At 42.8% G+C, this 13607-nt stretch overlaps 1 protein-coding gene across 1 annotated transcript in view; it reads left to right on the top strand.

Moving 5' to 3' along the window:
- Nucleotides 1–1876: 1876 nt before the first annotated feature.
- The window catches only part of myo15b (myosin XVB), a 47992-nt gene continuing 36261 nt past the window's right edge, over nucleotides 1877–13607 (top strand). The window contains 9 exon segments of the mRNA XM_042305556.1: nucleotides 1877–3691; nucleotides 6578–6655; nucleotides 6804–6861; nucleotides 7340–7560; nucleotides 7686–7921; nucleotides 9800–9969; nucleotides 10909–11155; nucleotides 11327–11492; nucleotides 12452–12515. Coding sequence (XP_042161490.1) covers nucleotides 6653–6655; nucleotides 6804–6861; nucleotides 7340–7560; nucleotides 7686–7921; nucleotides 9800–9969; nucleotides 10909–11155; nucleotides 11327–11492; nucleotides 12452–12515 — 1165 coding nt within the window. The 5' untranslated portion in view covers nucleotides 1877–3691; nucleotides 6578–6652.

Here is a 13607-nt window from a genome sequence, read left to right as displayed (position 1 = left end):
CCATCACGGATGATGATGCTGAAAGCAACAAAAAAAAAGACCTCAAAGCCCATCTGGCAAAGGAGAACAGGAACAAGCGAAAGGTAAGATGGAGAAGGAAACATTGTCCTGAACAGGAAAAACATTGGCCCGGTCCTGGGCAGAGTCAAGATGGCGTCTGTTTGGTACAGGACCAGTAAGCTGCTGGCAAAGCCTAGAGAGGAAGCAGCTACAGGTCTACAGATGCAGTCTCAGCCAAACCCACGGACCGTCATCGCTTGCAGGAAAGGCATGATGACTCTACGACATGTCTTGGGCTGGATCAAAGGGAAGATGCCCAAAGGGTTCAACCTGAGGGGTAAACTGAGCAGTGACCCTAGGCCATTGGCGTCTCCCACTGGCTCACTCTCCAAGCCATCAAGCAGAGGGAGGGAGCCACCTGCTCAAACACAGGATGACCATGTGTGTGGCTAGTAATAGCGGCCTGGCCAGCAAGAAGAGCAGAGTCTCTGGATCCCCAATCCACCTTCCATCCAGCCACCATCGTGCTCCCCAGAATAAACAAGCTGGGCATGGGCAAGGCCAATGGAATCCTGCCAACACAACCAGCCCAGCCAGTACAGCCTGCTGTAACCACTGAATTTTTTTTCCCATTCCTCCTTGCAAAACAGCTCGAGCTCAGTGAGGTTGGATGGAGAGCATTTGTGAACAGCAATTTTCAGTTCTTTCCACAGATTCTCGATTGGATTCAGGTCTGGACTTTGACTTGGCCATTCTAACACCTGGATATGTTTATTTTTGAACCATTCCATTGTAGATTTTGCTTTATGTTTTGGATCATTGTCTTGTTGGAAGACAAATCTCCATCCCAGTCTCAGGTCTTTTGCAGACTCCATCAGGTTTTCTTCCAGAATGGTCCTGTATTTGGCTCCATCCATCTTCCCATCAATTTTAACCATCTTCCCTGTCCCTGCTGAAGAAAAGCAGGCCCAAACCATGATGCTGCCACCACCATGTTTGACTGTGGGGATGCTGTGTTCAGGGTGATGAGCTGTGTTGCTTTTACGCCAAACATAACATTTTGCATTGTTGCCAAAAAGTTCAATGTTGGTTTCATCTGACCAGAGCACCTTCTTCCACATGTTTGGTGTGTCTCCCAGGTGGCTTGTGGCAAACTTTAAACGACACTTTTTATGGATATCTTTAAGAAATGGCTTTCTTCTTGCCACTCTTCCATAAAGGACAGATTTGTGCAATATACGACTGATTGTTGTCCTATGGACAGAGTCTCCCACTTCAGCTGTAGATCTCTGCAGTTCATCCAGAGTGATCATGGGCCTCTTGGCTGCATCTCTGATCAGTCTTCTCCTTGTATGAGCTGAAAGTTTAGAGGGACGGCCAGGTCTTGGTAGATTTGCAGTGGTCTGATACTCCTTCCATTTCAATATTATCGCTTGCACAGTGCTCCTTGGGATGTTTAAAGCTTGGGAAATCTTTTTGTATCCAAATCCGGCTTTACACTTATTCACAACAGTATCTCGGACCTGCCTGGTGTGTACCTTGTTCTTCATGATGCTCTCTGCGCTTTTAACAGACCTCTGAGACTATCACAGTGCAGGTGCATTTATACGGAGACTTGATTACACATAGGTGGATTGTATTTATCATCACTAGTCATTTAGGTCAACATTGGATCATTCAGAGATCCTCACTGAACTTCTGGAGAGAGTTTGCTGCACTGAAAGTAAAGGGGCTGAATAATTTTGCACGCCCAATTTTTCAGTTTTTGATTTGTTAAAAAAGTTGGAAATATCCAATAAATGTCGTTCCACTTCATGATTGTGTCCCACTTGTTGTTGATTCTTCACAAAAAAATACAGTTTTATATCTTTATGTTTGAAGCCTGAAATGTGGCAAAAGGTCGCAAAGTTCAAGGGGGCCGAATACTTTCGCAAGGCACTGTAAGAAACCCCATCACAGGTGTAATGGAGGAATGTGTACCCCTCCCCTCTCTCTCCCACCCTGATGTCGTTTCATCATGACCTTCCATATTATACCTGAATGCGTATTGTAATGCATCTTGATACTGTTGTGGTACCATAATATATAATAATATATATAATATCTCACGTAACCTACTGCTGTAGTTTTATCCTATGGACCAGCGAGGAAGCCTGACTTTCCTAAGTTCAACAATGTTGTATGAACGTGGCTTTGGTATTACCTGTTGGTGTTCATCACTCATGTTTATGTTCACCTCAGTCATGGCTGAATCAATAAAGCCTGGTTCATTTTCATCCCAAAGAGACTTTGAATTCTGAGGAATTTAGTTGATTGTGTGAGAACTTCAGGATTAGAATGAGTTCAAGTCTTTGTGTTGACAGAGTAAGTGTTTGTGGTTTTGAAATTCATATCTTTGTGTTTGGGGAGAGCCGGGGTGTCCCTATCATTGATCTGTAGGTTACGTGAGGTACGATACAGTCACTTCCTGCTTAGAGAGAATCCTGTAAATTCAATTGGAGTGTTCTATTTTCTATTGTTTATTAAACTAGCATGTTATGAGGTTGGGAGTGACTTTATTTATGTATAATTACATACAGATTAGGGTGAATCACTACTGTTTCAGAGAATATTTATTGATTAAATTGTCTCAGTAACTCTCCTGGCAAGAACAGGTGACTGTTTATGAATGTAGTTATAGGAAATGTGTGTTTTTGATCCTATAATTGTTCTTTGAGAAGAAAGGCATCAGGAGTGAATTGAAGTGAATGTGTAACCAGGTAGCCTGCTGTTCCCTCTCTGCATCACTGCCAGGTACATTCTAAAAAATGATTGGTTAAAAACAAACCAATTTGGGTTATTTGATAACCCAGCGTTGGGTAAATATTAGATAGAACACACACTGTTTTTTTTGCATGAGTAATTCCACGTGTTGGGTTGTTGGAATCAGTTCTGGGGTTTATTCCCTTTCACGCTGGGTTGACTTATCCTGTTCCACATGTTACGTTTGTACACTTCTTTTTCAAGTATGTACACTGCAAATTAAAATGTTCCTTTAATATTTTTGCACATTACATATTCTTAAACTAAATTAATAATGTTATTATTTACATATTGTAACAAAATGGCATCCACCCCAAAATGACGATATGCTCTGAAGCTCTTAAGGGACTTATACACTAGTGTAAATCTCATTAAAGTCACAAACGTGATCAGAACAGATTAACCGGAATTAAATTTGCTATCACGGGTGGCCAAAAATAATGTCCTAAAAGCCACACCCATTCTATACTACGGCTACAGCCTTCTAATCTGACCCACTGGGTCATATCTCAATAACCCATCATCAACAACCCAACCTGGTTATTTTTAAAGAAAACAACCCTAACTAAGTAACACAATGCCTACAACATTTTTTTTATAGTGTAATGTGATGTAAACAGGTCGTGGTCACCGAAATATTTCAGTTACCTCCTGTCCTTGTCCAATTTACCTACACTTACCACCTTCTATATTCTTTCCATACCCATTCTCTCTCTGTTTCGTGTTCCTCATACACGCACGCACGCACGCACGCACGCACGCACGCACGCACGCACACCCTTCCTGTCTTGGACTTTAACCCATATTACTGAAGTAAGAGGCTGTGGCATCTCTCCTTCCGCTTGCCAGTTCTGCCTCCCTCTCTGGACTAATACAGGATTATTAACAGGTATTGCTTCTTTTATCAATAGGCTTTTTAATACTTGATAATACTGCATCTTCTTCAGGGCTGTATTGACATTTTGAGAGTTTAGGGGAAGAAGAGAGAGATGGAGGGAGAGGGTGAAAGCGAGAAAGAGGGAGGAAGAGTGACAGGAAGTAAGAGAGTATACTATTGCCAATGTTTAGTTTTTGTTTGCTGTTAAGGTGGATGATGGTGAAGGTGGTCTTCTCCCTTTATTTTTCTCTAATCTATTGTTGTTCATTTCATTTTTCTCCGTGTTCATCTATTAGAGCGGTTTAGTTTACTTTCTTTTTGCTTCCCCTTTGGGTGCTGGTTATTGAATTAGTCTCATTGGGTGTTATTGTTTTATGGGACTTGGACTATGGACGCTGTTGTCATGGTGACAGGCCAGGGAGAAAGAAAGAGAGGCTATCGATCACCTGGTAGAGTTGTTGTGAACTGTTGTACCATGTACAGAGCCTTCAGAAAGTATTCGTACCCCTTGACTTATTTCACATTTTATTGTTACAGCCTGAATTCAAAACCGATTAAATGTATGTTTTTTTCTCCCCCATCTGCATACAATTCACACCTGTATTGTTGGTGCTATTTTACGGCATCTGTGACCCTGTGCATGTCACTAAATAAACATCCAATCTAACCTACCCATAACGATGACAAGCATACCCATAACGTGATGCAGCCACCACCATGCTTGAAAATATGATGAGTGGTACTCAGTGATGTGTTGTGTTGATTTGCCCCAGAACATAACACTTTGTATTCAGGACATAAAGGTCATTTCTTTCCCACATTTTTTTTTTGCAGTTTTACTTTAGTGCCTTATTGTAAACAGGATGCATGTTTTGGGATATGTTTTAGTCTGTACAGGCTTGATTATTTTCACTCTGTCATTTAGATTAGTATTGTGGAGTAAGTTCACTGTTGTTGATCCATCCTCAGTTTTCTCCTATCACAGCCATTAAACTCTGTAACTGTTTTAAAGTCATCATTGGCCTCGTGGTGAAATCCCTGAGCGGTTTCCTTCCTTCCCGGCAACTGAGTTAGGAAGGACGCCTGTGTCTTTGTAGTGCCTGGGTGTATTGATACACCACCCAAAGTGTAATTAATAACCTCAATGTCAGCTTTTGTTTTTACCCATCTACCAATGGGTGGCCTTTGCGAGGCACTGAGGCATTGAGAAAACCACCCTGGTCTTTGTGGTTGAATCTGTGTTTGAAATTCACTCCTCAACTGAGGGACCTTACAGATAATTGTATGTGTGGGGTACAGAGATGAGGAAGTCTTTCAAAAATCCACGTTAAGCACATTTTTACTCCAGAACTTAGTCAGGCTTGTATAGTTACTGTCATTTCAGCTTTTCATTTTCAACTTTGACATTATGGGTATTGTATGGAAGCCATTAACACACAATCTCCATTTTTTTTTTAAATGTCAAGGCGTGGGAATACTTTCTGAAGGCACTGTATATTACTTGATAAGTAATGTGGAATTCAAACTCTGTGGAATTGTCACAATTTCCGCCGAAGTCGATCCCTCCTTGTTCGGACGGCTTTCGGCAGTCGACGTCACCAGTCTTCTAGCCATTGCCGCTCCACCTTTCATTTTCCATTTGTTTTGTCTTGTTTTCCCGCACACCTGGTTCACATTCCCTCATCAGACTAAATGTATTTTACCCTCTGTTTCCATCATGTCTGTGTGTGGAATTGTTCTTTGTGTAGGTTGTTACGCTACAGGCTGTCTTGCGCTAGGTTTGTTTCAAACCTAGGTTTGTTTGTTTTTGTTTATCCGGTTCATGTTACCGTGGTTGTGCTTTGTGCTTGCTGCCTCTCCTGTGCCTTTGGGCCAGGGTGTATTTTAAAGTTATCCTGTTATCACCAATCTCTGCTCTCCTGTGCCTGACTTCCCGGCAATCAGTCACTTACCCCGTTACAGGAATGGATGTATAGATATTGTCCCCATCATACCAAATGTGGTGGATTAATGAAAGGATTACAATACAGATACTCTAGTGGACTATCGCTTTTAATTGCAACAGATGTAGCTGACACACGTTTAGTAAACTGACAGCACCCATTAACCACCCAGCAATCACATCAGCAAATCTCTTAATCAGGAAACTACATTGTCTTTGCGTGTGTGTGTGTGTGTGTGTGTGTGTGTGTGTGTGTGTGTGCACCCATGCACCTCAGCATAAAACTACATTTTGTTTGTGTGTTTCTTTGTTTGTGTACTGCGTAACCCACACACACCCATCAATACACCTCAGTAAATACATTGACAAGGGATCTACGTGCATCCTAACAGAAGAGTACAGGATGATACATTCACAGGGATATGAGGGAACACCTTTAGCTGTATCGAGCTCAGGCTGTAAACCATAAGATAAAGGATTGCATTCTGGACTCTAGTATCCGTGTGGCTTGTATTGTGGGCGGAGGGAAGGCAGCTGGGATATATAGCAGGTTGTGTGACTGAGAATAGGACTGGACTCTCTCTCTCTGTCCATAGTCTGTTTACCTGACAGACCTCTTCACGCCTCTCCTGAGCAGGTAGAATAAGCACACCTGATGACAGGTACAGGAGAAACACCTGGAGAAAAACAGTCGAAGGTTTATTCACAAGCTGGGAAATAATTGAGAAAAGGCTGGATATAATTTAATATATGAAATTAATTGCTGATTCCTGTTTGTGTAAAGCTTTGTCAGCTGTGTGTTCATGGGTTGTCTGTTTGGTTTCTGTTATATTGAAAGGAGGGGTCCTCGCTGCCTATCAGTGCTCAGCCTCTCCTGATTAGATGAAAACTATTTAACATCATATAGATAGCTTGGGGCTCAACTCAGTCGAAGCTGTGTGTTTGTTTGCTCTCAGGAAAAAGACAGGAATGAGAGGAGCACGGTGAAAAATACCACCACCACAAAGACCCAGGATTCGTACTCTACAGGAATGGTGGGAGCTAACTACAGTTTGTTTCTTAACACCTGTACAAAATCTATTCCAATTGAAGTATTTTATTAGATATAGAATTCAGAGCCGTATATTTAAAAGGAGCCTCTGGTCTAATCAACTACTCCTTCCTGATAATTCCCTTTTCCAGGATGTGAGAACGTTGGAGATTCCGGCTGAGCTATCGGCCAGACTACGCAGCGCAGCAGGTGAGTGAGAGCAGTGCTGGGAATGGAGAAGATGGGTTGAGGAGGGCTGGGATTGGAGAAGATGGGTTGAGGAGGGCTGGGATTGGAGAAGATGGGTTGAGGAGGGCTGGGATTGCCTAAAACATTTATGTAGAACATAACGCTTTTATCTGACTTCTTCTGCTCTGTAATTTTTTTAATTTTTATTTGTTTACCTTTATTTAACTAGACAAGTCAGTTAAGAACAAATTCTTATTTTCAATGACAGACTAGGAACAGTGGGTTAACTGCCTGTTCAGGAGCAGAACGACAGATTTGTACCTTGTCAGCTCGGGGATTTGAACTTGCAACCTTCCGGTTACTAGTCCAACACTCTAACCACTAGGCTACCCTGTCACCCCAGAACAAATAAACGACAGGTTGTTGTTGGACTGGACCCAAGGCTGCCATTGCCTCTGTCTTTTCTCTGTGTGATTCTAGTTCTGTGTCTCTCCACCAGGGCGGCAGCACGTATCAGGGGTGACAGAGGTGGCGCCTCCACAGGTGAAAGCACAAAACACCCTAATCCTGCCCCTCGATATCGACAGCTACCCCTTCTCACGCTACGCCAACACCACACTGAAGGATGGCTGGTGTCAGCCACAGGGCTACTCCCTCCAGCGACCTCTGACCTCTCTGGAGCCTGAAGACGCTCAAACCGCTCTGGAGATCCACAAACTGGTCAGTACTGGACACGCATGCGCACACACACTGATATAGGGACAAGAAGACAGATGCTTACAGTATGGTGCTGGTGTTATCTTAACTTCATGTCACCTCCCTCTATATCCCCGTCTTTCCCTCAGATACTGCGTTTTGCAGGGGACAGTGATCTGAGTGGCTGGCAAGAGCAGATGTTGGGGAACTACATTGTGGAGCAGGGCCAGACTAGACCCCCCCTGAGGGATGAGATCCTAGCCCAGCTGGCCCACACCACCTGGGGCAGGGAGTCAGAGGAGGTGGCGCTGCGGGGCTGGTTGTTACTGGCCTACTGCCTTAGTACATTCACCCCCTCCCCAGCCCTGGACAAACCCCTACTCAAGTAAGCAGCGCAGTGAGAAAAATAATTTGTAAAGATGTCTTTTTTGGAGTGGTTAAACATGTGCTTTGTGTAGTACTAGAAGAGAGCCATTAAAATGTAATCTCTTTGTCAACCATTATGTTCTTGGTTCTTTGGATTTTGTGTTACATGTGCAGGTAAGTCTGTGTTTCTCTGTCTCCCCTGTGAACAGGTATGTTAGTCTGTGTTTCTCTGTCTCCCCTGTGAACAGGTATGTTAGTCTGTGTTTCTCTGTCTCCCCTGTGAACAGGTATGTTAGTCTGTGTTTCTCTGTCTCCCCTGTGAACAGGTATGTTAGTCTGTTTCTCTGTCTCCCCTGTGAACAGGTATGTTAGTCTGTTTCTCTGTCTCCCCCGTGAACAGGTATGTTAGTCTGTGTTTCTCTGTCTCCCCCGTGAACAGGTATGTTAGTCTGTGTTTCTCTTTCTCCCCTGTGAACAGGTATGTTAGTCTGTGTTTCTCTTTCTCCCCCGTGAACAGGTATGTTAGTCTGTGTTTCTCTGTCTCCCCTGTGAACAGGTATGTTAGTCTGTGTTTCTCTTTCTCCCCTGTGAACAGGTATGGAAGTCTGTGTTTCTCTGTCTCCCCTGTGAACAGGTATGTTAGTCTGTTTCTCTGTCTCCCCTGTGAACAGGTATGGAAGTCTGTGTTTCTCTGTCTCCCCTGTGAACAGGTATGTTAGTCTGTTTCTCTGTCACCCCTGTGAACAGGTATGTTAGTCTGTGTTTCTCTGTCTCCCCTGTGAACAGGTATGTTAGTCTGTGTTTCTCTGTCTCCCCTGTGAACAGGTATGTTAGTCTGTTTCTCTGTCTCCCCTGTGAACAGGTATGTTAGTCTGTTTCTCTGTCTCCCCCGTGAACAGGTATGTTAGTCTGTGTTTCTCTGTCTCCCCCGTGAACAGGTATGTAAGTCTGTGTTTCTGTCTCCCCTGTGAACAGGTATGTTAGTCTGTGTTTCTCTGTCTCCCCTGTGAACAGGTATGTTAGTCTGTGTTTCTCTGTCTCCCCTGTGAACAGGTATGTTAGTCTGTTTCTCTGTCTCCCCTGTGAACAGGTATGTTAGTCTGTTTCTCTGTCTCCCCTGTGAACAGGTATGTTAGTCTGTTTCTCTGTCACCCCTGTGAACAGGTATGTTAGTCTGTGTTTCTCTGTCTCCCCTGTGAACAGGTATGTTAGTCTGTTTCTCTGTCTCCCCTGTGAACAGGTATGTTAGTCTGTTTCTCTGTCTCCCCCGTGAACAGGTATGTTAGTCTGTGTTTCTCTGTCTCCCCCGTGAACAGGTATGTAAGTCTGTGTTTCTGTCTCCCCTGTGAACAGGTATGTTAGTCTGTGTTTCTCTGTCTCCCCTGTGAACAGGTATGTTAGTCTGTGTTTCTCTGTCTCCCCCGTGAACAGGTATGTAAGTCTGTGTTTCTGTCTCCCCCGTGAACAGGTATGTTAGTCTGTGTTTCTCTGTCTCCCCCGTGAACAGGTATGTAAGTCTGTGTTTATCTGTCTCCCCTGTGAACAGGTATGTAAGTCTGTGTTTCTCTGTCTCCCCTGTGAACAGGTATGTAAGTCTGTGTTTCTCTGTCTCCCCTGTGAACAGGTATGTAAGTCTGTGTTTATCTGTCTCCCCTGTGAACAGGTATGTAAGTCTGTGTTTCTCTGTCTCCCCTGTGAACAGGTATGTAAGTCTGTGTTTCTCTGTCTCCCCTGTGAACAGGTATGTAAGTCTGTGTTTCTCTGTCTCCCCCGTGAACAGGTATGTAAGTCTGTGTTTATCTGTCTCCCCTGTGAACAGGTATGTTAGTCTGTGTTTATCTGTCTCCCCTGTGAACAGGTATGTAAGTCTGTGTTTCTCTGTCTCCCCTGTGAACAGGTATGTATCTGATAATGGTCCAGGTGAATATCGTTCTCTGTGCCAGCACAAACTCCTCACCTCCCTCAAGTTACCCTCCCCTGCCTCCCGCCTCCACCCCCCCTCCCAGCTGGAGTGGACAACCAATCAGAGGAGAGGAAATCTGGTGATGGACATGCATACCTTCAACGGTGAGTGAGAGGGGTTATAACAGTACAGTTGTGGCCAAAAGTTTTGAGAATTACACAAATATTAATTTCCCCAAAGATTGCTGCCTCAGTGTCTTTAGATATTTTTGTCAGATGTTACTATGGAATACTGAAGTAGAATTACAAGCATTCCATAAGTTTCAAATGCTTTTATTGACAATTACATGAAGTTGATGCAAAGAGACAATATTTGCAGTGTTGACCGTTCTTTTTCAAGACCTCTGCAATCCGCCCTGGCATGCTGTCAATTAACTTCTGGGCCACATCCTGACTGATGGCAGCCCATTCTTGCATAATCAATGCTTGGATTTGTCAGAATTTGTGGGTTTTTGTTTGTCCACCCGCCTCTTGAGAATTGACAACAAGTTCTCAATGGGATTAAGGTCTGGGGAGTTTCCCCGAGCCACTCAGTCATCACTTTTGCCTTGTGGAAAGGTGCTCCATCATGCTGGAAAAAGGCATTGTTCGTCACCAAACTGTTCCTGGACCTTGTCCTCGTCAACACTCACACCTGTGTTAACGAGAGAATCACTGACATGATGTCAGCTGGTCCTTTTCTAGCAGTGCCGAAATGCAGTGGAAATGTTTTGGGGGGGATTCAGTTCATTTGCATGGCAAAGAGGGACTTTGCAATTAATTGCAATTCATCTGATCACTCTTCATAACATTCTGGAGTATTTGCAAATTGCCATCATTCAAAACTGAGGCAGCAGACTTTGTGAAAATTAATATTTGTGTCATTCTCAAAACTTTTGGCCACGACTGTATATGTAATGTCTACAGAATATCTGACGCTTTTTCTGTCTTGTGTTGTGGTTCCATTTGCTCAGTGGGATTCTGGTGGTACACTTGGCTGGAGTGTTGATGTTTCCAGCACCAAGGTAGTATGCTTCATTCCCTCTCTCTCTCCATCTCTTCCAGAGGAGAAGATGACAGCTGAGGTAGAGTCCTGGACCACAGGGGAGCAGCTGGCCTCGTGGCTGCTCCACTTCAGAGGGTTACCTGAGGCTCCACGGGGCTGGTCTGTGTCTCTGCTAGCTGATGAGGGCTGGTCTGATCTGGCTGGATGTGACTTTGTCTTGGACTTGTTGGCTGGAGCAGAGACTGATGCTACACTGGAGATCGCACACACAGACCCTGACTACCTGTTCAACAATGAGGGAGACTGGTGAGATTGGGAGGCACACAGACCTTGACTACCTGTTCAACAATGAGGGAGACTCGTGAGATTGGGAGAACACAGGACCCCAACTTCACTCACTCGCGCACTCTCTCTCACTCTCTCGCTCTCTTTCTCTCTCTCTGTCTCTGTCTCTCTCTCTCTCTGTCTCTCCATTAGGATGATTACAACAGATCTAGATGGCTTCATCCCCCCGGCCCCCTCCATTCCGGCCCCTTGTTTCCCCCAGCAGGGCCATAGAGACTACCAGCAGTCAGGGGGTTCTGGTCAGTTGGACTGCTATCTGGATGACCTCTTTGACCCAGTGATGGACCAGGGACCAGGGGTCGGTATATTACCTGAGACACTCTTTTCACTACACCATTCAATGTTATATATAATAGGAGGTGTCTGTGTTTACCTGTGTTTACCTGTGTTTACCTGTGTTTACCTGTGTTTACCTGTGTTTACCTGTGTTTACCTGTGTTTACCTGTGTTTACCTGTGATTGCCTCTGTTTGCCTCTGTTTACCTGTGTTTACCTGTGTTTACCTGTGATTACCTGTGATTACCTGTTACTGGTTGGACTGGGTCTTCTGTTCCTTCGTCTTGGATTACTGTGTTTATATTACTGTGTTTATATTACTGTGGTTATATTACTGTGGTTATATTACTGTGTTATTTTACTGTGTTTATATTACTGTGTTTATATTACTGTTTTATATTACTGTTTTATATTACTGTGTTATATTACTATGTTATATTACTGTGTTTATATTACTGTGTTTATATTACTGTGTTTATATTACTGTGTTTATATTACTGTTTTATATTACTGTTTTATATTACTGTGTTATATTACTATGTTATATTACTGTGTTTATATTACTGTGTTTATATTACTGTGTTTATATTACTGTGTTTATATCACTGTGTTTATATTACTGTGTTTATATTACTGTGTTTATATCACTGTGTTTATATTACTGTGTTTATATTACTGTGATATATTACTGTGTTTATTACTGTGTTATATTACTGTGTTTATATTACTGTGTTTATATTACTGTGATATATTACTGTGTTTATATTACTGTGTTATATTACTGTGTTTATATTACTGTGTTTATATCACTGTGTTTATATTACTGTGTTTATATTACTGTGATATATTACTGTGATATATTACTGTGTTATATTACTGTGATATATTACTGTGTTATATTACTGTGATATATTACTGTGATATATTACTGTGTTTATATTACTGCATGTTACTCCGTTGTGTGTGTGTGTGTGTGTGTAGGACCAGGAGTGTATGGTCAAGTTGAACAGGAGGATGAGAGGAGGAGGAGGGATGTATAGACCAGGTACTGTATCTCTCTCAATTCAATTCAAGGGGCTTTATTGGCAAAGGAAACATATGTTTACATTGCCAAAGCAAGTGAAATAGATAATAAACAAAAGTGAAATAAACAGAAGAAACACTATGACAGTGTTGTAACAATATGCAAATAAGTACAAAATGCAAAATAAATTAACATAAATATGGGTTGTATTTACAATGGTGTTTGTTCTTCACTGGTTGACCTTTTCTTGTGGCAACAGGTCACAAATTCTGCTGCTGTGATGTCACACTGTGGTATTTTACCCAATAGATATGGGAGTTTATCAAAATTGGATTTGTTTTCACATTCTTTGTGGGTCTGTGTAATCTGAGGGAAATATGTCTCTCTAATATGGTCATACATTTGGCAGGAGGTTAGGAAGTGCAGCTCAGTTTCCACCTCATTTTGTGGGCAGTGAGCACATAGCCTGTCTTCTCTTGAGAGCCATGTCTGCCTACGGAGGCCTTTCTCAATAGCAAGGCTATGCTCACTGAGTCTGTACATGTTCAAAGCTTTCCTTAATTTTGGGTCAGTCACGGTGGTCAGGTATTCACTGAGGTTATGGTTAAATAAAAAAACAAAAACTAATTCTCTGTTTAGGGCCAAATAAGATTCTAGTTTGCTCAGTTTATTGGTTTAATTCTTTCCAATGTGTCAAGTAATTATCCTTTTGTTTTCTCATGATTTGGTTGGGTCTAATTGTGCTGTTGTCCTGGGGCTCTGTAGGGTGTGTTTGTGTTTGTGAACAGAGCCCCAGGACCAGCTTGCTTAGGGGGCTCTTCTCCAGGTTCATCTCTCTGTAGGTGATGGATTTGTTATGGAAGGTTTGTGAATCGCTTCCTTTTAGGTGGTTGTAGAATTTAACGGCTCTTTTCTGGATTTTGATAATTAGTGGGTATCGGCCTAATTCTGCTCTGCATGCATTATTTGGTGTTCTACGTTGTACACGGAGGATATTTTTGCAGAATTCTGCGTGCAGAGTCTCAATTTGGTGTTTGTCCCATTTTGTGAAGTCTTGGTTGGTGAGCGGACCCCAGACCTCACAACCATAAAGGGCAATGGGCTCTATGACTG

The sequence above is a fragment of the Oncorhynchus tshawytscha genome, linkage group LG24 (genome assembly GCF_018296145.1).
Source record: "Oncorhynchus tshawytscha isolate Ot180627B linkage group LG24, Otsh_v2.0, whole genome shotgun sequence".
NCBI classification, from domain to species: domain Eukaryota; kingdom Metazoa; phylum Chordata; class Actinopteri; order Salmoniformes; family Salmonidae; genus Oncorhynchus; species Oncorhynchus tshawytscha.
The sequence above is the reverse complement of the archived record's forward strand: the minus strand, read 5'-3'. Positions and strand labels throughout refer to the sequence as shown.